Below are 24,552 nucleotides of genomic sequence, written 5' to 3'. Positions count from 1 at the left end.
ACAAGTTTGAGTGGATCAGACCTAACTAAGCTTCATATGTTTAGGGATGCTTCTAAAATGTGTTGCATCGCTTCAGATTGAATAACAGAACGTTTTCCAGAGTGGGCAGCTGCATCACAGTCAAATTGTGACATTAAGTACAAACCCATACATGCACAGAAACACTGCAGTCACTAAATTGCAAAATAAAATACATAAAGCTTGATCACGTATTATCCAACAAGCGCCGCACAACACAACTCGTAATAGATTAATAAAACATGTTATTTTACTTCTGTAGCATATTTCTATGTAAAGAAAACATATCTGGTTTCTTGTCCATGGCACCACACAGAAGGCCCCCGCCTTGTTAAAAAGGAGCAACACCAAATGGAGACATAACAAATTGTGGTGCCAGCACATCTGGGAGCTCTTCTCCAATCTGCCGGTTCTCTGCGGCCAAATGGGTATAGAAGTAAGTTATCATGTCTTGGTGTGAGGCCAAGGTGGCATGGAGACGTGTCGGCTCACTAAAAACTCTGCTACCACAATTTGAAACGTTTCACATGTCACATTTGGTCTCCTTGACTGATTTTGTGTCGTCAGGCTTTAGTTTTTGATCTTTGTGGTCACCTTTGAGTTATCATCTCATACTGAGAACTACAAATGTAACCGCTTCTTGGCATTACTTTTATGATGAATATCATGCGCGTTGCTGGTCAGCTTAATCAACAACAAATGCTATGGTAGAAAAAATGCTATGGTGAGAAACAGTGGTCGACCGTTACATGACACGCGCTAGTTGAGTAATTTTATCTGTGCAGATGTGAAGTGACATCCCCCTATAATCTGTCTGCCGGGCCTTGTCGTGCTGCTCTTTGCGTGTTTTGAGGAGCTTACATGCTTGCTAAAACCAGCAGTACAACTGGCCTCATCTCCCGAAAGCTTAGTAATGATGTGGAACCGTGCGCAGAGCAGCCGAGTGTTGTTGGAACGTGGCAGCGCAGCCTTTCGGAAGCAGAAACGTAAACATTGTACTTGTATTATCCTCTCAGGGCTCTAGTGTCGATGCATTTTGTTTGCTTTTGGTTCTATAACGCCCTCGATTTATCATGAAAGTCAGCCAGAGTGTAGCCGTAAAGATAAAACACTTCTCCAAAACACTCCCATACTTCAGCATCTTATCGCAGCTGATTTGCAGCTTGGTTACGTCTTCTCGGCTCTCACGGGACAAATAAATACGGGAACAGTGAGAACACAAATCGGAACAGTCCGCTTACTTTTAAATACTGTGGTTTGAACACAATAAAATCATCTTAAAGTGTTAATAGTGCTCAGAGTAGTAATTGTTGGTTTTTCTAATGTCATTGTGTTCTTTTATTCAACAATTTTGACTCCGCAGACTTTTTTAATCATGATCAATGGTTTATAATATGTGGCATTTTTTTTTGTCTTAATATTCCGAATCAGCAACTCAAATTTTTGTGCCAGAGCTGAATTTGACCAGTTTCCTGTAGCTGTTTTCACTGTCAGAAAATTGTGGCTGTTTTTACATTAGACCACAGTTCAAATATGCGTTGGACTGTTTCTTGAAAAAGATCACATTTAAAATACGCTTAATCCTGTCGTACTAGTTCAGCACATCATTTCAATGTGGTTCTGTGCTTTTTGTGTGGTCTTTTCTTGGATGTGTTTGCGACCCACCTAACAAAAGTTGGTGTCTACCCAAATTGGATATAAATAGTTGACAAAAGCAAGACCACCACAATGCTTTTGTATTATTTAGAGAAGCATGTGAATTTCAGCAGGGTGAGATGTATTCACTAACTATTGACTTGTCTTTGAAATGCAAACAACACACACCTGTAGGAAGAAAGAAATATGCAGCATTAGATAATTGTAAGTTTACATGTCAAGTAAAAACTTGACTGAAAAATGGACCCATGAGCCGAATTAGTCATAGCCTATATCATGGGTGGCCTCGAGAGCCACTATCCAGCCTGTTTTCCATGTCTCCCTCCTTCAGCGCAGCTGAATCTAATGATCAGTTCACCAGCAAGCTTTTTAGAAGCTTGATAATTAGTGGAGAGAAAACATGGAAAACAGGCTGGGTAGTGGCTCTTGAGGACCGAACTTAGCCACCCCTGGCCTACATTTTTTTTGAAACAAAGTAAATATATGTAACATTTTTAATTTATTATTTTTCAGTTAAAGAAATAATGGCATAAATTACTGCATATTAATACATTTAATACGTGCAGTGCATTATTATAGCCCATAGGCAGGCAATATTTAAAAAACAAAACCCCAAAGTGGACTACGGGTCCGGACTGTACTTTGCCCAAGCCGGATATAAGTTATTATTCGTAAGGTTGAGCTTTTACTATTATACATATTCAACTGATTATTTTCATTACTAATGATCATTTAATTACTATGGACAATGTTAGAAGTAGTTTAATTATTGGTGTTTCAAGCAAAAAATAAAATAAAAAATAGCAATGGCTAGTTTGACAAATGTGTTGCTTTGTTGCATTATTGGTCCGACTGATAATTTTGTTTTGTTTTACAATGAACAATTTGGAATGCACTCTTCCGCCTTCTTACCATACCATACCATACCATACCATACCATACCATACCATACCATACCATACCATACCATACCATACCATACCATACCACACCACACCAAACCAAACCGTACTTATCTGAATGAACACAAAGTCATAGTCTCTAAGTCTTCCTGTAGATTGTGAGCACTTGAATTATTAGCTTTGGCATTCCATTGCAGCCAGTTTCATTGTAGGGCGTCAATTTGAATTTCAAAACCTTTCAAAATTCATTATTTTCTTTTTTTTGCCCTGATTAAATGTAATCATGGCAAAATAAATGTTCTGTGATTGTAGCCTGAGGAGCATACATTTTTTTATGGAGCCCTAAACCAGGGTTATCTAGCTTCATCTTGAAAATGAGACGTGTTGGCAATGTGACTGGCCAATCATATGGAAGAATGTTTGAAGAGGTTGAGTTGAAGTTAGGCCAAGAAAGGCAAGTGGCAATGTTTGAAAAGAGCTGGATCCCGTGTTGCTTCAATCATTATGGTTAATAAAAATCTGACCAGCAGTATGAGCTGACATGTTTTTACAAGAATCAAATCAGTATATCAGTGTCTTGGGACTATCATACTTCCCAAATTGTTTGATTTCATTTTTAATGCATTTGGTTGGCCTGTGGTACTTTAATATGTACTATATTATTTTCATATTAAATACATAAGGTTTCAACCTAATTGAACATCTTTTGTGGCGCCACCACTAATGGCATGCACATTGTGTTTTTTACCCTTTAGATGCAATAAATGTCATTTGTTCTTATGCCACCAAAAAGTGCTTTACTATACAGTATATGAGACCTTTTTCCGTCGTTGAGTTCAGTCTATCAGCCTTTCCTATCAGCTGACTTTTGGGTTTCCTGATGGGTTCACATAGGTTAAAAGCTCTGATCACAACCAATGTCAGCCAAGTCCTCCGTGCTGTTTGACCCTGTGACCACTCCCCCCATGTGGTCCAAAAGTCATGCTCTTGACTGTTAAGGTAAACTAAGCTTGAAGGGCTTTATAAGGTTGTCTTCCTTACTACGACAACAACCGCTGTGCAGTTTATCTTAACTGCGTATTAAAGTGAGATGATGGATGATTTGTTATTCATAGTGATTCCAGCCGCTAAATTGGAATCGGATTTGAACGAGAAGCAGTTATTGTACATGAAATGAAGCTTTAGTACTAAGTTAAGCTACAATAAATGGACTAAAATAAGACACATTATATAGCCCACAATAATGTGACCAAACGTTCTTTTGCCCCGACATGCCCACTTTTTTACATCCTGCACTAGCCCTGGGGGGGTTTAGAAATTCATAAAAATGCCCGTTTTTTCATTGTTTTTCACGGGACCAATTACCATGTGTTGAATTTGATTGACGGTTTGCGCGACAAATGTGAAACGGAGTACACCGTGTTGTTACCGCGACTAGTAGATTGCGAGGCGTTAATTGGGGGTGGGGGGTAGTTTTTTTTGTGTGCGTGTTATTGTTATATATTTAAGTTGTTGCTTTTTTAAACAAAAAAAGGAAGCTAGCTTTTTACTTACTTCACTTCCTGAGCGTTCAAATAAGGTCCATAGCTGTGTCAATGGCCCAAAGTTTTAGCTCACTGGTCACACATTGCGCTCCCAAACCAGAGTGATTGTGGTGCGGGTTCGATCATTCTTCGTCATTTAGGGCAGGTGTCAGCAGGACAAACGGTAAATAACATCTAACAGAAGAAATGCATTTGAAGTCTAGAACTTCCTGAGGAAATGTAGCTTCTGTGGACGTTACTGCATTTTGTGATCCTAAAAAAAAAGTAGCTTCACTGCTAACCTTACATTTCAATGTAGAAAACAGCAGCACTGCTACCGCGGAAAATTAGCAAGGCGCTACTTGTAAAGGTGCTACTGCTCAAAACTGTTGTAAAGACAATCATTTTGATACACCTCTTGTACTGAAGCCATTAAAATGCGGGTGTATCTAATATTGAGGTTCGTGAGTGTGCATGTTAAACTTAAGCTATGACTGTTACAACAGCCAACAATTCACTTAGATCCAGATATCGGATATCACTTTTTGTAAACCCTGAGCCAGATGGTGCTAATTTGCATCACGTAGTATGGGTATGAAACCATTGGGCTTTTCTTTTGTTGTCTCGACTGCAAGTAATCATGTTTTTACACCTAAATGACTTTACAGTTTGATGTTACAAGCTACAAGAGATAAGAGGAAAATAGCAGAGAGATTGACCGAGGCTTTGTGGTTCTCGGACCACAAGCTGAATGGTTACTTGATCCAACAGTAAAAGAGCAATGACACGTGTGGTGCAGTCATCCATCAAATACTTGGAGGGATTTAGTCAGTCGAGTAGTCTTGGGGAATTGTGAGTTGAGAGTTTCTGCAGCACCCTAAGCTCATTTTCCCTTCTGTTACAAGTCTTTTATTGTGAGAAAGGGGCATAATGGAAGAGACTGTGAAGACAATTGATCTGAGTGATGATGAAGAGGACTGGACAGGTCAGACATACCTCACCGTCTCATAGAGTTCTGTCTGAGGTTTACGTCAGTCCGATGGGGCTGCTTTCGGTGGGCCGTCTGGCGTGTGATGGATTGGTATTTAAATGGCGCTACAGCAAGCCAGTTTGTGCGCCCAGAGAATACTTCTAATTAATTAAATTTGTGTGTACTTTGAGAAAATAACTTTCAGATTGATTTAGCTTCTCAGTCATTTCAATGTAATGAGTGTGTTTATTGAAAAAAAGGCAGGCACAGGCTCAAACGGCTTCTGTAATTAGGTTGTTTTGCATTTTAAGGCTGTTTTATTCACCTGCCTTACAATGGCCAGATTGTTTCAATTCTGAACTGATTCTGAATCAAATAGACTTTACAGGTCTATCATAAGATGACAGACTGAAATGCCTTTGTTATCAAGAAAAATAGAGATAAAGACGTGACATGAATTCTAAAATATGCATTCAAAAAGGTTGATGTTTATTCCATAGGGATTCTAGGATGGGTGGTAATTCAAAAGACGATATTTCCTTGTATCTGGTGAGGGTTCATGCTAATCCTATTAAAAACAGTACGAATTTGTCCTTTTGAGATTTTTCTTCGTTTTTTTTGTAATCGTCTGGGCATTCAATAATAGATGTAGCAACTTCAAAAGTTTTTACCTGCAGCCACTGTATGCAAGTTTTGCATCATATAAGGACTTAAAAACCTTCGCCTGGGCTACAAAAGTATCATGAAAGCCCCAAAAAGAGCCTTGTAAATCCCTCTGGATCCCCCTGAAGCAATGATTGGGGTGTAATAACAGCCAGCAAGTCTCTCCAGTAAAGTCTGCGCAGAATTTAACCCCTGGGCCTCACCGACCACTTCAATGCACTTCCTGTATTTTTCGGAGCTCCTGCTTGAGTAGAAAAGTGGTCCTACTACTTTTTCATCTTTTTTTTCCTCCGTCAGCCGATGGGTAAAAGCCAATCCTCATGGTGTTGTACTATTAATGTACTATAGGGATATGTTTCTATTCGGTCCGTCATGCTGTGTTTTTGACAGTGACTCAAATTACAGAGAAATATATGTTATTGCCTAAGATATTGAACCGTGTAGGCATCTAGGTGAAGACCAATATCCTTTGTTACGGCATTTTTTTTTCTCTTCCAAAACCAGAATTTTTTCCATCAAAGTATTTGTACATTTTCATCTGCTGTACTGGATCTATTTGATATAACCACATGTTGAAGAACCAGCAGAGGTATTTTGATTGTTCAGTTATTTTAGCTGAGACAACTCAAGCCGTATGAATCTTCAGCAGTTCAATAGTAGCCTCCTTTTTTTCCTCCCGTGTTCCTCGTTCAATTTCCTGTGGTCTTCATTTTGATTTCCGTCTCTTTGCATTGGCGGTGATGATGAGCAGATAGCAAAAATTCTTCTATCAGATATGCTCTTTCGCTCTCTGTTGTGTCATGTAGCCTTAGATTTGAGAGGAAATCAATATTTCTTTTAAAGTTTAGTTTTTTTCTTAAGGTTTGCGAGGCATGTTTTTATCCTACAAAAGGCCGGGATTTCACACCAGGTTCATAGGTAATCTAAGACTGGTCTGTACATGCATCTGTGCTGCATTTGGTAAGGCTTTAAAACGGAGAAAAGTACACAAATGACCACAGTACACATTTTCTCAGGCTGTTTCGTCTTTTCCTAAAAAAATCCGAGATTTCAAATGGATGGGTCATGTATCAAATTGTTTAATTAGCAGTACAAGTTATTGTACTGAATATATAAAATTACTATAACAAATTTAGTGCAAGTTTATTTAACCAGGTCATTTATTTAACACAGGTTCAGGAAATGATAGATCCCAACAAGATTTGCACAAGAACTACAGTAGTAAAAAAACTAATGTTCTGATTAAATTCATGTCATCTACATCACATAGTAACTCATACTGATATTATCATGATCATATTGTCTTCATTAAGTGATGAAAGGTCAGACATCCCTTTGTTTAATCAGCCAAACCAGTCTTCAAAGTAATTACGAAGTCCCAAACGAAATAAAGTATAAAAATGTGTTAAATTTGCAGCATATTATGTCTTACGGCTGCTTTGTTTTCTCTTTGTTTGATCTTTTGTGTCGTTTGTCTTTCAGAGAAATAACGTCCAGCTGCTGCTGAATGTATTTCTGCTGGCAGCCTGGGGCACGACCCTGTTGGCCTGCCGCTTGTACTGGATGGGTAACAAGCCTCCAAACTTCTCCAACTCAGACAACCCAGCAGCTGACTCCCCCTTCCTCCTCACCAGGACACTAACTTTTCTCTACCTGCCTGCCATCAACTTTTGGCTTTTCCTCTGCCCCATCACACTCAGCTTTGATTGGTCGATGGACACGCTACCTTTGATCAAGCGCCTCGCTGATTGGAGGAATGCTCATACATTTGTCTTCTATTTGGGATTTTTGCTGCTGGCTTGGTTCAGTGTTTGGAAAGAGCCAAGAACCAAAGGCAACAAGGACAGTAATGGTAAAGCTCATGTGTTTACCAATGGAAAGAACGGGAACAGCAACGGGCACAGTTACCAAAATCATGAACATATGAACAACTCTTGCATGACCACTCACATTAATAGTCTGCAGAATGGTACCAAAAAGCTCCATGAGAGCAGGACATCGCTGCCCACCACGGAAAATGTTGTGGTGTTCTCCCTTGGCCTTTTAGCTATCCCTTTCCTCCCTGCTACAAACCTCTTTTTCTATGTAGGATTTGTGGTAGCAGAACGAGTACTCTACATTCCCAGCATGGGATTTTGCCTGCTGGTCGCTGTGGGGTTGAGGTCTTTGTACGTCCGACTGCAAAAGAGATCCTCAAGGACCTTATTGGTTTACTGCAGTGCGGCGGTAATTTTGCTTTTTAGTGTTAAGACTGTTTTGAGGAATCGGGACTGGGAGAATGAAGAGATGCTCTACAAGTCAGGGATTTCTGTCAATCCTGCTAAAGGTAAGTCGCTTGTACATAGGATGCTGCTTCTTTAGTCAACATTTTAACAATCTTAATCTGATCAAGATTGCCTCTTTAAATGCCGGGTGAAGAAAGTCAAGACTATTCAGTTCAATTCAGATTATTCTTGCATGTATTCACTTAGAAATATTGAAGATCAGACAGGAGTGGACAAAGAATCAAATTGCTGTTACACATTGTCAAGTCAAAATTCAAAGTAGATTACACAGAAGAAAAACACATGGAAGCTGTTTTAAAATCTTTGTCCTCTTTTACCTTTTTGTACTGTTTTCATTTTACCAGATATAATTAGTAAAGAAGATACTCAGCCTGGCCTCAATATACTTAAATAATACTCAAAGATGACTCAAAGATGCCATACAGTAGAACTATTTTAAAGGTACTGTCCGATGTTTTTTTTCAAACTGACGCTCGATAAAACCAAGGGCAGCAGCCAACCAGGAGTGTGAATCCAGTTCACCAATCAAGAGCGGGGCTTCGTAAACAGACAAATTTGCGCATGCAGAAACAGCCACAGAAACAGCCACACCAATCAGTAGCAGGGTTTAGCACAACGAAATTTGCATAGCTTGCCTCCACGGCTTGGCTAGAAGGGAATCGTTGAGTCTGCCTAGAAACGTCCAGGCCAAAGCAAATCCGTCGGATTAATCCGTGTGCCTCCTTTGTATGGGTAGGAAATAAAGCAAAAAACATAACTCTCTTTTGAAGTCTTACTTGACGAATAAATAATGACACGATGTACCCAACCTTTTTTGCCCCAAGATCTAGTTTGAAAGATCTTTTCAGCGGTGGTGAAAGACGTCATATTGCTTGCATTAATATTATATTGCATTATAAACTCATATTCTATCCCATTTCAGCAACAAACAGTTTTCACTGGCACTCACATATCATAACAAAGCATTCTATCGCTTGTAGCTGTCCTAACCAGGTTCCTGACCACCACTCATGTTCTCGTCATACGTCGTAAGTTACATACCCCAGTAACAACACTTTGCGTTCGGCCTCAGATTTGTCACGCAAAGTGTCAGTGAAATTTAATGCATGCTAATTGGTCCCGTGAAAAACAAAAACTGACATTTTCATGAATTTAGAGGGGGGAGAACTTGGACCGCCAGAAAGGATGTAAAAACTGGAAATGTTCGAGCAAACACGGACATTTGGTCACACTACATAAACACGTGGTGGAGCCTCACATAGTTTGGCCAAAAATCTAATTATGTCCAGCACTGGAACCTCAGGAATAATTGTAATTAAATGGAGTGAACAAATTGTTAATACTTGAAAAATGTGTGCATGGACATCAGAATCAAAATCATCTTTATTGACCAAGTATGTAAAAGCACACAAGTAAAAACAAACTGATTAATGTTGCAAGCATGTTTTTTTATCTATTTTTTTTATGGCATGCACGATGTGTCTTTGTCTGCTGCTGCGCTAAATAATGCAAAGTAAAGCTGTTTCAAAATGTCTTTTCTTCATCAGTGCACCTCACCACAGAATATGGAAGTTGTTTAATTTGAACTCAGTGGCCTGGAAGAATATTGAAACTGGTGTAAATAGCTCCTTCCCAAGGTCTATCTTCATTTTCAGAACTTGCGTTCAAACAAATGCAGCTGAGTGTTCTTTTTGCACTCAGCATTCTGTGTTTTTTTTTAACGTGACAAGTTGCCCTCTTTCACTTGGAAGGGCACCACTGCCATGGCACAACTTCATAATTGGCGCCTTCAACAGGGAATTCAAATATTCAACAGCCCTTATATTGAAGGCCAACAGGCACAGTTTTCTGTCCAAATCATTGCTCTAATCGCCACTTAAAAGGGAAACAGGGCTGCGACGCATGAGGCAACAGCAGGATACATTGTGTTAGCTAATTTCCCTTTCAAATATTACACCAGAGCTGAGGCATGACAGGCTGTTTGTTTTGGCCTACCATCAACCGATCAGAGCAGAAGGTGCATTCACGTTCATCCGAGCTCGGGAATACAACCTCAAAGAAAATATCTCAATTGTCTGAACTGCGGAATGTAAAGTTACACTTGCGGAGCTTCCTTTAAACGTCAAAACAAGTGTACGACTGAAGTGTCACAAAGGAGTCAGACAAGCTTGCAAGTGCTATTATTTTTTTCGACTAAATATTCTGCAGGGATCATGGTTAGTAGCAATTGAATTGTCACATTGCACAAAGGCATGCTGCATTGAATCCCGGTTGCGGTGCTTTTTTGAAAATAACCTACCAAGAATATTTTAAAGACTCTTTAAACTAATGTGACAGCACACTTCATACGTATCTGAAATTGTTCCACATGCACTTTCTAGCTCATATTTTTCTCAAGGTATTGATTTTATAGAAGAGCTTCTTTTCTCCCTACATTCATTGCTAATGCCATTAGTAATTAAATGGCTCAGTGGTGGTCTCCTTTTCAAACACACTCTCACAGCAATGAGTGGAGGTTTCTGGCACAAAGCTCTCCCAGTGTGTTATCCCTCAGCCCCGTAGAGCAGCTGCAGCAGGACAACATCCTTTTAGCAGGCTAAAAGCACTCAACCCAACAGCTTGGAGTGGCTGTGGATAAGAAAAGAAAAAATATTGACTTTGTCATCTATTCGTGAAGAGATTTCAAAGTTGTCATTCATGAATATTGTGACACACGTCGCCATTAACATTCTCTTTTTGGGATGTGTCAGCATGGGGCAACCTGGGAAATGTCCTGAAGAGCCAGGGCAAGATGGAGGAGGCAGAACAGGCATACAGAAATGCGCTCTATTACCGCAGCAACATGGCCGACATGCTGTATAACCTGTAAGTGTGATTTTTATTTTTAAATCAGTTTGTGTGTTAGTGTTTTTGTTCTCCCATGAAATAAAATAGTTGTTTACATGTCATAGTATGTTCTCACAAAAAATTTGCTGTAATTTATTAGTTTAATTCATTAGTGTGATACTTTTTAAACAATTAGTGTCACTCGCATTCATGCACAAACAGTAATGACACTTCCACCCCCTGAAAAATGCAAGTCTTGCGTCTACATACATGGTGGACACGCTGCATACATGAAAAACATGTATTCCTACCAAATACAATATATACTAAAATGTAGTGATTTTTTCCCCGTACAAAATCCTAGGTTAATTACCTTGAGAAAGCATCTCCACCAATTGGCTCTGTGTCAGCTCGATCAAATGGAGGAGCTCCCCTCCTACTAGTTCCATTGATCACAAGTCTATTCCCATAGGAGGCATCTTCCTACCTTTGTACTATATTCTCAGTGGTGCTCTTTATCTGACAGTTATACGTGGTGTGCTGGAGCCTGAGGGTATCGTAGAACATCCACACCCAATAATGACAGAATAGTTACTGTAGAGGTCTGTGGTTTTCTAAAATCTACAGATGATGAACCCCTTATTTGTTTGTGTAAATTCAGATACAATTCCTGATAGCGTTGTTTTTATTATTTTTTTACAATTATCATACAATTAATTCCATCAAAGCAAATTGTAGTCACTCTATTACTAACATTTTACATAATTCTACATAAACCAGAAAATAGCCTGCTAACAAACAGTACCAATGTATTTTCTGTTTTGGATTTGCTCCCCTTGACCCCAGAATAAAAAATTTTAACGTTCTGTCATCTTATGTGAACCAGGAAGAGACTTTGCAAACATCCATAATAGGGATGGGAATATTAATTTGATCCTTAGCAACACTAGCTTGGGTGGAACTGATTGATGTGTAATGGTGTCTTGACTGATTAATCGTGTCTTTAAGCAAGCATGAGTCATTACTTGACTGCACTACTTTGCAGTCTAAAGAAGTACCATATGACTTCAACTCAATTGAACTTCACTCACTATGTTACGCTGTGGTCATCCATCCCCGATATGGACGGCAAAAGCAAACAAAATCTGTGCTTAATTTTTTTCCACTTAGAGTGTTCAAGAGTTCAACTTTGATCAATGTGTAGCATGATAGTTTTTGGATAAAAGACATTTTCTTTTTGCTACTAACTGCTTGTATTATTTTTCCTATGATCACGTTCTTTGAAAACATCTCCACCGTTTGTGTTTCTTGCAATTCATTGTCATTTCGATGTTGCAGTGGTTTGCTGCTTCAGGAGAGCAACAAGTTCTCAGAGGCACTTCACTACTATAAGCTGGCCATTGGGAGCCGGCCAACTCTAGCCTGTAAGTACAGCTTCTCCCGCCCGGTATTGACAATCTCCAGCTCTTGTGGTTGTGGCTGCACTGTGTCCAAGCAACAGTGAACACAGGCTGTGGTTATGTGAGGCCATGTGAGGAATAGGAGGCAAAGGGCAGCAGGGCTACAGCTGGTGCTTTCAATTGAACAAGCAAACACATGATGTCATCTAATCTATGATAAATTCTGTAAGGAAGTTATTTTCTGTGCTTGACTTGTTTTGGATTTTTGTCTCCACAATTTAACTATTTTTCTTTCAATTTGATTTCCCACAAGGTGTTCAGCAGGCTCACTTTGTGATGATTACAAATGACTGCCAGTTTTACCAGAATAAATTAGCTCCCCATTGTTCGAGCCATCGGTCAATGACTGATAAACAGAAAATCAGTTCCTTCTGTCCTGATGTAATTAAAGATCTAATCATGATCACAGTTGGACTAGAACATTTCAATTCAGTGTGCAATTATCTCATCTGTTAGCTGATAGCAGAGGTAATCAATTAGCCAGAGCTGCAGACATATTGAAGGCAACGGGGGAATGTTATTGTCTTTTCAATTACTCACGACCTAATAACAACAAAGGTAGTGCAAAAATGTTCCCTCTTTTATTATTATTTTACATGACTCTCATTTAATGTTAAAGTACAATTCATTTCTGTCACAAGGCTGCTTCAATTATTTGATGCAATAAACAACATTTCCAGACAGAATAACAATACAAATGGGAGTTTGATCAACCATGCATCTGTTCAATTGTACCACTTCCAGGTCGATATGCCAAATCCAATTAATGCAGCCCAAATGCCAGACTTGACAGGGTTTTCTTCCAGTCCACAGAGACGTGTCTCGAACTGAATATTGATTACTGTATTTGCTTGAGCTATTGGTATAAATAAATGGATAAATAAATAAATACATAAATAAATCTCTTAGGGCCTGTTTCACAGGTCAGCCACAAAGCATAACAAAGATGATGTGCTCATCGAGGTACACTTTAATCTGTATATTGTATATTATGATTGCGTCATTGTCCTATATTAGAAATAATTTTACACACATGGGTTTTACTGCACAGACTGTGTTGCGTGAAATAATCGAGTGAAACAATCGTCAAACTTGCACTAATTAACGCCACTTCATTCGTACCGTTCATCTTAGAATTCAATTGAATACCTTTTGTGCTGTCTTTTTTCCCATCCAGCTGCCTACTTGAATACAGGCATCATCCTAATGAATCAGGGTCGCCTGGAGGAGTCCAAGCGCACCTTTCTCACCTGCGCCGACATCCCGGACGAGAACCTGAAGGACCCTCACGCCCACAAGAGCTCGGTCACCAGCTGCCTGTACAACTTGGGGAAGCAGCTCCATGAGCAGGGACAACAAGAGGTGAAGCTTTAATACTGCTTTTTGCAGTTAGACTGAACGACCACGCCGTTAGCTTGTCTCACTAAATACAGAAATGGCTCAGTTTTTTTTAAGGCCAATCCTCTTCTCTTAAAGCTACAAACGTTTTCATAATTCTGCTGTAGGATAAAATGACTCTAATATTAACAAGGCTTCAAAGCGACTCTGAAGCGCTTTCTTTTTGTTTATGCCAGTACTCTGATTAATATTGTGTTTGTAGAATATGAGTTGAGCAGCAAAATCCACCCGTTTTTATCCATCCCAGACACGGACCTCAAGCTATATGAATGGACTGTTGGCCCCCAGCTCATGAATAGCGTTCAACTCTGATAATGGAGCCAAGCCTAATTAAAATGCATAATATGTAAAGCATTCAATTAGCAAAACCAATTAGGCAAAATAACATTTTATATAATTTTTTTGTAATTCTTAAGGGGAAGGGAAAAAAAACATGGCCTTTACATGCAAGTGGCAAAATCAAATCTAGGCAGCAGCTAAAGTAACTCTTGGGGGGATGTGTTCTGTGCATATTTTCTATAATTGCCTTTGTGGAAGGCTACATTTTAAGCAGATAAACCTGAGGCTGTTTTGAAGCACTCCATTATGTTTTCAAACCTTTGAAGGCCTGAGTAGCTATGGTTCCAATTCTGCACATTACCACTGTGCAGGAGCAGCGGTGCTGCTGGTTGAACTGGGAATAAAGCAGGAGTCTCTGCAGATTGCATTTCACTCTAGAGAAAGAGAGCTGGCTGAAATCTGACCTCTTGACCACAACATTAGCTTCAGCAGTAAACCGGTTCCAGATCCTTTGACCATTTAATTTGCGGGGAACTTCGAGGTGAATCGCTTCTGCCATACACAGGATGTGAAACCACACTCCGGCCGTCTTAATAGCCATGACATTGTGGACAAACCCTTCCTTCCTCCTCAGCTCTGTATCAACCAGCCTCGAGACCCCCTCCCCCCACCCAATTCCACACTTTGTATTGAAGGCAGCCAAACATCCCACACCTTCTTTTCTTCTATGTGTGTCATTCATAGGAGGCCCTCTCTATCTTTAAACAAGCAATACAGAAGATGCCAAGGCAATTTGCACCGCAGAGCCTCTACAACATGATGGGTAAGAAATGATTTTTGTTTCGATGCCGAAAGCATCGCAGCTGTTGTTTTTCATCGTGGGGGGAAAAAACACTGCAGGACCGAAACTATTTATTTGAACACAATGTTGTTATTGTGAAGCCCCTAAAAACAAAACATTCTGATTCTGAAATATGTCTTGAAAGTCATGCAAAACATGCGCTGAGTTAACAGCTGTCAAGCACAATATCAGCATATTGTGTGAGACGTCAATATCCTTTATTCTAGCATTGAACAGACTCTTTGCTGGTCCTATAACATCGACAACTAGAGGCAGTGGTCTCACCAACATTGGACAGACATTTTATTATTTACATTTGTTATATTTTATTTTATGGCAAGAAGCTAACAAACTCTTGTCACACGCTGCTTTGCAAACAGAGATGAATGCTGTGATATATAGACACCATAGTGGTGACGTATGGAATTGTATTTATTTATTTTAAATTTGAGCGAGAATGAATAGCGTATTATTAATATGCTATAATGTTCACGTTCGGCCGTCAGTTTAATGTAGTAGGGACACATCAGGGCTATAGGACAGTCAATGAGTGTTCATGAGCCATGTGTGCGCACCATCCACCCCTCCTGCACATCAGCACGAGTTAACTAATCGTCCCCGGCTGTCACTGGCTGCCAGGGCAGCTGAAATGACTCAGAACGTGCAATATGATGTTCAGGGGCGTAGTCAGAATTGTTTTTATTGGGGTGGCCCAGGGTGAAACCATGACTCATATAGGGGTGGCCATAAGTTCATACCCGAAATGTCTAAATAAGTGGTTCTTAACCATGCAGCCATATTGTTCGCACGCCGACCTTGGGCTGCGAGCGCCGATGAGTGGGCTGCATAAAATAATATGTTATGAATTCAATGCATTGGAGCTGTTACAATTGTCAATGAGTTGCTCAGTTACAATTTTTCTGCCACTTGGCGGCAATAAGGCAAATGTCAGTTACTGACGTGTACACAATAAGCAGAAAAGGAAACCGAAGAGCCAAATTCATGACTAAGTATATAAAAAAAAAAAACATGTTGATTTTACACACATTTATTTGTTCAAAACACTAAACATTAAACATACAAATAAATAAATAACAAAAACAAGTAAATGATGCCTTTTCATGGACGCCATTGATGGTGTTTCACCCGCTGGAGTTAGTACAGCTTCTGTAGTGGAAAGGTGCTTCAGTCTTTGGGAGGTTGAAGTGATTGGACAGGGGACTGGACTGGATTGTGTGTAATGTCACACATTTATAACATCATCTTGTATGACTTCACACTAAACATCGATAGGAACAGCCATACATTATAAAAGTCTAAAAGTTTTAGATTTAGGATTGTGGACGATTGGGTGATTTTATGTTGTTGTGATTAGACAGTGGTACATTTAAAAACAACGCTGAACAGAAGTTGAATGATTTCAACTACATCAACAAGCCGCCTCGTTAGCTTACAGCTGCAGAGCAGATGCTGCAGGCTCGGTTGCTCCCTCTCCTCCCTTTTTTCTCTCTCTCTTCCTGCCTCCCCCTTCTCCCCCTCTATCAAAAGCCAACTCCTCGAGGTCTGCGGGCCAGACTTGGTAGTGCCATTTGTTGGTGAGATGCAATTTGACAGAGCTACTGCGAGGATGTCAAAATGTCGATGAAAGCTCAATTTGCCATGAAGTGGCAGATTTCTAACAAGGACTTGAACTATTTTATTTTCTGCACATTACTGTCGTTTCCCCCTGGAGCTGAATTTGCACAAGTGGCACACCTGCTCATAACTATTTTCACCTTCATTCCCTGTGCTGCCCTCATCATGCTGTTTGTCAGTCACCAATGAGCAGACCCTTTCATCACATGTGCTGTGCTGGACCTACTCCAATGCTCTCTGGTTCGCGGAAGAATTTTCCACTCCATGCCTGATTGGGGCTTTGGATTCCGTGTCGCAACTTGGTGGACGCTGATGGTTGTGATGGATGTGTGGAATGATGAAAACATTCAAGCGGGATAGAAAATGGATGGGTGCATGTTAGACCTTAAATGAGCTTATTTCGTGTTAAGCTACTTGTGATATTTATCATGTTTGTCGGATTAGCTTGTTGCTATGGCTCAACGCATATCGCTGACGTCGGGCTAAAAGCCACCTGTGTTACAATAATGTAAATTTTAGATTTTTTTTCACAAGGTTACTATTGCGGGTGTTATTTTTACAAATCATTGATGTATCTAAAGTGTGGAGAAGGGCTTGATTTCTTTGGCGATGCAATTTTAATGGTTGAATACCAATACTGATAGCACAAATACTACTTGTACTTTTCATCCTAGTGAAAGCTGTACTAATGCATATTCTATTAAAAACGTATGTTTATTTTATTTAAATTTTTTATCATTATTATTTATTTATTTTTTTAATTATAAAAAATAAAAAAAGAGAGCGACAGCAATGATGATGACATGTCAAATCGGTAAAATTACCGAATGAACAATACTGAGCTCTTGGGGAAAAAAAATGAAAAAAAAAATAAAAATAAATTAAAAAACGTATGTTTAACATGTAGAGATGTTTTGTTAGTTGTTTTTATGTACTGTATACATATGCCTTAGCAGCTGTAGTATGGCGTAAAGATAGAACAGTGACAAAAATACAAAGCCCTAGAACTGTAATTCAAAAACAGTCACAGGTTGCAATTGATACTTCTCTCTCTGTCCCGCTCCAAAATGTGGCACTATTATTTGTTGAACAGTTGTTACTAACTGCCAAATAAATGAAAGCCACGCAGACATGTCAGCATCTTAGAATCAGCTTTCATATCGATAACTTACCTCACATGTTTATCTTTAACAACAAATTGCCTCATAATACAGAGTGCTTTGGAAATACTGTTGGTTAAGACTGCATATTGCTAACTAGGGATGTAACGAGATCCAAACATCATGATACGATATTATCACGATATGAAGGACACAATATGATAATTATCACGATATTGTGGGGAGGTTGGCGATATTGAAAAAGATCACAATATTTAAAAAAATGAGCTCATACAAAAAACACACACACAATATTGTGCTTTTGTACATGACCGCAATGCATATAAACAACCTATGATCGCTAATAACACTTAATATTGAGAAATATGAGCCATTTACTTGCTAATGCACGCACACATTAAGTTCCTACACTTATTGACTCGGGTCACAAGCATATTATGTTCCCCTTCATCTGACCATTAGCGTAGATTTTAACTTTTTTAACAGACGTGCTGCTTTTTGTTTTGCTACTATATTGTGGCAGCTTTAATGTCGATTTTTTTTTTTTATATTGTCATTATCGCTACGTCCCTATTGCTAACACATATTTGATTTTCTAACTTATCACAAAACATGCAGACAAACAGAATGAGTAGATATGCATTTTGTAAATCATTACATCGCGGGACTGCTCATTCACGAAATGTGTGTCACCTGTTGCTTATCATACCTTCTTATCAGTGCAAGGATTAGTCGTAATCCCTGCGGAATTAAAGTGTCCCTCCAATTCCAGTTGTTTGGCAGTGGGTAAAAACTGAGCAGCTGCATATGCAAACCATGTCAAAAGCTCAAGTGAAGTGTTAACACCTGGGATACGCAAAGCCTCCTTCCTCGAATGCGTTGGGGACTGCGTTGTGTAGAATTACCGTGCAATGTTGTCAAATTCTTGCAATAATACAGGCGTCACCTGATGGCTTTGGTGGAGATGTCATTGTTTTTCCAGGTGTGAGCAGGCTCAGGGTCAGATGCGCTGGTGTCAAATGATGTCTGGCACATCAGGCAGGGTGAGATAGAGCTTAATGTGCACTCCTCAAATCACACACTGCAACGTTGTGCTTACAAGAATCGAAAACATTTGGGAGGTGAGGCTAGGTATGAATGTAGAATTTTGAATAAAGTTCGGAATTTTCTGGCCCAATTGTGCCAGATCCTAAATCTCAGGATCAGAGTTTGTTTTTCTCTCCTGGAAATCTATAGCAGCGCCAGCGGCAGATGTGTGATTTCTTAACCTTTGACAGCTTGAACCCTGACCTGATATCCCTCCCTTTGCCCTCACAGGAGAGGCCTATATGAGACTAAACAAACTGACTGAAGCTGAACACTGGTACCGAGAGTCCCTGCGAGCCAAGCCGGACCACATTCCTGCACACCTCACCTATGGAAAACTGCTGGCTATGACAGTAAGCCTTCTGCCTCCATTCTTTTGTTTGGCCTTTAAAGCCACGATTATGTTACTTCTGAAGGGAAACATGACAAATTGTGCCTCTCATGAGTGAAGTCATAAGCAAAAATAACTGAACACAATACACACAGGGGGGTTCCGCTGACCAAATATTTCCCTGACGCTTTTGCTACAACTTACAAGATAAATATTTCCAGAGACTGGAATTCATTTCAAAACCTTTCACTGTGTTTTACATCTGCTACTATTATTTATCTTCCTGGACAATACATAATGAATTACATGTGGATAATGGCACATCATTGTCATTTGGTGCAGTCTTAATTTATTGAAACAGTGGCTTCACAATTTATCTTTCTGACTTTTTAGAACTTTTTGTATCATGAGTCATTTACGTCCTCCTTTTCCTCCCTCTTTTAGCTCACTGACGTTTTCTCAGCCTCTTCAACCTTTTACTGATAGTGTGTTGGACAGGAAGTAAAGGAATCAAAGAGCGCTTCTTGTCAGTTATGTCAATTAGCGGCTGGGTCGATTCTCACCGCCGAAATTCAGCATTTTGACAAATATCGGCATCAGCCTTTTTGAAGAATCAAACAGCCGATAATAGATCAATTTAAAACTGTTAATTTCAGAAAACTACTGTATTTATTGAAATGTTCAGTTAACTTTTTAAGAGATGCTGCTGACCTGAGGAACTATTTGAAATTAAAACTAAGATAAGTAAAATATATCAGATATTTTGAAATTTTCAAAAGCCTTTTTTTTTTACTGTATAAAACAAAAGGGTACTTACTTGTTTAAGGTTTTTTTTCAGTCTTTTTTTTAGTTTCTACTTTTTAAGACATGCTAATGACCCTAGGAGGAACTTTTGGTTAAAAATTTAAAACAGACAGTCACTAAGATTAAATTTTTTTTAATTGTCTGCAAAATTTCAATTTTGACATTTTTTGACAATATTTTCCCTTTAGTGAAAATGAATATTGGTTCCAAATATCGGTTATCAGCCTCCTTGGTTACTAATCAGTATCGGTATCGACACTGAAAAAAAACATATGAGTTTGTCTCTAGTTATGAAAATAGAATTTTCAGATTTAATGCCATATTTTCCAGGCTACTAAATCTTGCTGCTACTGCTACTTACGGGTAATTTTAAAATTATAGAGCACTGTGTCAATCAGCGTTAAAAGGTTAATTCTCAGTTTTGACAAAATATGCTAATAATTAAGTGTAGAATCTGTGTACTTTATTATACCAAGAGTGGTTTTTAATGATTTTGGTTACCTCATTTAGCTACATGACAAAATCACTATATCAGACAGAGAGCGTTCTATTTGATGCAGTGCTACTTACAATGTAAAACAAGCACTGCTTATTAAAATCCTTACCTCTTGACAGTATGAATTAAAACTGAGCATTGTTGTCAAACAATTTGATATCACTCTTGAACTGGATCTCGTTACTTTACTGTCATGGTACAAGTGATGGAGGTTGGTTGTCATTAGTCACACTTATTTTCATCCCATTAGAGTTTATAAATGTAATATTATAAAATTAACCAAAATATTTTTTGAAGTACCAATATTATACTGTAGAATATACTGTAGTTATTATAATGGTAACGTCATACGACAGAAGACTGTAGGTGGGTTTCCATCCACCTATTTTTATTCAAATTTTTAAGAATTGCGAAAATTAAATTGAATGGAAACGCCAGAAATTTGAAAAAAGGCCCAAAATTCTTTTAGAGGTTGTTACGCTTGGAGGGGGTGGTTTTTGAAGCGTATCGAAAAAAGGAAAATTATTTACGAATAAGCGACTACAAGACCGGATATATGTCGCACGTTTTGACCGATACTACGTCACGCACGTTTGTAGTCACAATAAATGGCGGCTGATAAAGTAAGATATGTTTGGGGAGACGAAGAGACACGATTCTTTTAATAATTAATTAAAGAAAAAAAAACATGAACGCAATTTTAGATGGCTTTATTAACATCAGCTCTCAATGTAACGACACACTTGCGGGAGGGAAGCCAACAAGACAAACTACTTCCGTTCAGTCCGTCCAAACCAACATTCCCACCTGGAACTCCCCATTGTCCCAAAGTTCCGTCAATACAACGTCATCTCGCGGCGCATATTCGCAAAAGAAGAGCGGCTGGAAACGGGCATAAGTCGCATGTCCGTTTTGCGCATTTTCCCAAAATGTGCGTAAAAATTTTGAAACATTTGGATGGAAACCTGAAACCTGTACAGAGTAATTTCACCCTTTTACATTTACTTGTAATGAAGAGAATACTTTACACAGTGTACAGTATGTTATTTGCAATGAATAATTTAAATAAACAAATTCCAGTGCTATGAATATCACTACTAGTAGTAGGACTACTATGACTAGTTCTTGATACAGCTTGAATCTCAATTCTTCGTATTACGCAGCCATTCTCTGGAAGAGTATGCTTCCAACTTTGGTTGATGGGCATGGTTAGATGGATAAGAATCGGTTCCTGACCACAAAACCATCAAACCCGTTTTTGATGAGCTACAACAGAGATTGGGAGTCAACAGGGACTTTTCCCAGCCCAACATCACAGATTCCCCCACACACTTCAACATCTTGTGCAAGGTCAGAAGATTGGAAAGTGGTGAGCACCATATTTTCTTCCATACTTGAAAACCACGGTCAAATAAATGTACCGGTAACCAGACAATATAAGAGGAACAAAATCAATCAATTTTCTGTCTCCAATTTTCACAAGTGACAGGAGCATTGTCAAAATAGAGTAGTTCAAGCAGAAAAAGGACAGTCACAACAAAGATAAGGCAAGTACAAGTAGGATTTTCTCCTCACCGCCATCCCTCCTCCACAGTCCAGGCCTCTAAGGAAAGAACATAATTGTGTACTAAAAACCCAGTGCAATGGGATCTGGATTTCTTCTGGAGAACTAAACACCCCCTGACGCTGTCATTTCTTAGTCATCCATGATTTAATGTCTTTCTCCAATTCTGAACTTTTAAAAACTGGTTTCAGTTGTGTGTTTATTCCCATCAACTTTATTCAAATCCATCCATTCGTTTTCATATACACTGTCACGGATGAGCTGGAGCTGATCCCTGCTCACCAGCAGTCGACACCCTCATTGGTTACCAGTCAATCAAACTCTTCTGACCAGAATTATTCTGCTGTGATCTCAAATAAAAGTTGCTTGTTAAGTTGGCCTAAAGTGCTCTGTGTGCAGGAGCCCTTCCATCATAAATCATATGAACTCATGTTGTTTTCCCAAGGCCAGTCTCTGGGAATAACACAGACGACGAGTGTTATGCTTTGGTAAGGTTTACTCTGGGAAGGCGCTCAGTTATCCGTGACGAGAAATGCATTTTATTTAGAAGACTGCTACTGATTTTAGCCGAAGGTTGAAACCTTAAGGGATACATTTGTGTCGATTTTGACAATGATGGATGGGAAAGGAGCTTTGAGCACATGTGATTGTATTAATGCAAGTTAATTATTCGGGTTTGACCACTGTGACACGTGCATTCTTCATCAAACACGCAAGAGTGGTTGTACTTATGAGACGGATTCAGTGCGGGTAAGGAATACACGACCAGCCCTGCAGTCTGGTCATCTGTCATCGCCTGCTTGCACACTCTCCTGTGGCAAAACGACCCAGATCCACTCGGGGTTGGTTGAGATGCAGGGTGGAGATTCTGAGCGATTAAGCCTGGCGGCAGGATCATTAAGGGTGGAGGGAAAGGAGGAGGACAAGGGGTACAGAACTGGTAGCTGCGATGAGACACGGCCAGCGATTGAGTTGGAGTTGATTGCTTGTCGGGAAGGAAGAGGGAGATGTGATCTAATCATTACGCTATTATTACCCGCCTCGTTCTGCTGAACACTCCACACCTCCATTTTACCTCAGGGATTCGAATGCGTGTCAGAATGTTGGCACAAATGGTTGCGAGCAGAATTGCTTGATACTCAATCTACTTTCATTTCCAACACTTAATAGAAGTCAGGCTACATCCAAGGAGTCCCTTTGCTGTTTTTCTGATGTTATCCAGAGATTTTAGGTGCGAGGCACACACCATTATGGCCAGCATGTGTGCCAAAAGACAAACGAGCACATGAAGCACACGGGAATGAGCTACATGCAGTTTTAAAAGAAGAAAGGCAGTCCATTAGGCTGCATCATATCATTTGAATTTGGATTTTGTTTGCTTTATGGCAAACAGTGATCAAAGAAAAAAAGTTTGAATGGTGCAGTTCACATCCCTCATGATCCAGGAAACAAATCGGTAACCAACAAACGGACTAACAAACAAGAACGCTATGAATTGTGTTTATTTTTGTGAATTGATCCCAAGCGGAGTCTGCATTCTATACCGGCTAGGGATGTTTGATACCACTTTATTTTTTAGACCGATACAGTCTGAGTACTCAACTCTTGAATGATACCAAGTACCTATACCACAAAAAATAAATAAATTGCAGATAATTTCAAAGAAAGCTCTACATATCCCATTATAGCATTTTTCCTTAAAATTGCATGAAATTTATGGCAATTTTCTATTCTTCTAATTTCTCGTTTCTAGACTTGATTTATCATTCCAGTAAAATATGTGAAACCCTTATCCCTACTGTATATCTCATATGCATAATTGTAGAATTTGCCATCCTCTCTCAACTCCCATTTGCGAGAGTGAAAGCTTTATTCTGAGTTTGAGCAAATACACACACATGCCTCCGTCATTATAAAATCATCAGCCTGTCAAAAGCCGAACAAATGAAACTACACAGAGATGACCGCTTTCCAATTGGAATGTAAGTTAACTCCCAGGCACAGCCATATTTACAGTATAGTGTACCACGTAGTAGCTTGATTTTCCACAGCATCAGAGGAAAGCAGCCACACTTGTATATTTACATTGAAAATGTATTCATTGAATCTGCAGTTCACTAAAAACCATAGCGGCATTAATATGAGAGTCTGCTGATAAAATAAAGTCCTTTATCCAAAGCGTATGAGGGCTTTGTGAATGCATTATTCATAATGGGCTTATTGTCCACGTTTTAATTATGGCTTCCTTGTTAATGCTATAACAGGCTCTTATAGAAGGCTGCTGTTGGTGGTTTGTTTGATCAGATGTCATCTGGTGCTTGAATGAGAGTTGAACGTATTCACGTCCCAGCCTGCACTACGATTGGCCGGCTGCTCCGCTTTCTTCGCTTTGAATGACAGTTCAAAGTCACGATGGGCTTTTTTGTGGCTTTGTGTTTAATTGTGTCACGTTTGGCTTAAGCTACAGTTTAGTATACAGATGCAGTATGCGCATGCCGCGCACATTTGAGTTCATTGTCATCAGTCTCTTGTATTTTTCACGTCATGGATTAAAAAAATGGCGCCTCTATCTTCAATCCCACCAAATTGTGCTTTTTAAGATAAACAACAAATGCATATGGAGTTTAGAAGTAGAAAGCATTACTACACAGCATGGCAAATGCATTTTTGCATCCGAGTGACCAACTATAAATC

The 24,552-nt window shown here is 39.3% G+C and overlaps 1 protein-coding gene across 1 annotated transcript in view; it reads left to right on the top strand.

Annotated features, from left to right (window-relative positions):
- tmtc2b (transmembrane O-mannosyltransferase targeting cadherins 2b) overlaps positions 1 to 24,552 on the top strand; it is an 83,786-nt gene that overhangs the window by 50,540 nt on the left and 8,694 nt on the right. The window contains exons 3-8 of the mRNA XM_086074380.1: positions 7,215 to 8,058; positions 10,768 to 10,882; positions 12,182 to 12,267; positions 13,481 to 13,665; positions 14,725 to 14,803; positions 18,895 to 19,016. Coding sequence (XP_085930506.1) covers positions 7,215 to 8,058; positions 10,768 to 10,882; positions 12,182 to 12,267; positions 13,481 to 13,665; positions 14,725 to 14,803; positions 18,895 to 19,016 — 1,431 coding nt within the window. The remainder of the gene's footprint in view (positions 1 to 7,214; positions 8,059 to 10,767; positions 10,883 to 12,181; positions 12,268 to 13,480; positions 13,666 to 14,724; positions 14,804 to 18,894; positions 19,017 to 24,552) is intronic.

Source organism: Leptonotus elevatus, chromosome 4 (genome assembly GCF_054856555.1).
Source record: "Leptonotus elevatus isolate MCC_2025b chromosome 4, RoL_Lele_1.0, whole genome shotgun sequence".
Classification (NCBI taxonomy): domain Eukaryota; kingdom Metazoa; phylum Chordata; class Actinopteri; order Syngnathiformes; family Syngnathidae; genus Leptonotus; species Leptonotus elevatus.
The sequence above is the reverse complement of the archived record's forward strand: the minus strand, read 5'-3'. Positions and strand labels throughout refer to the sequence as shown.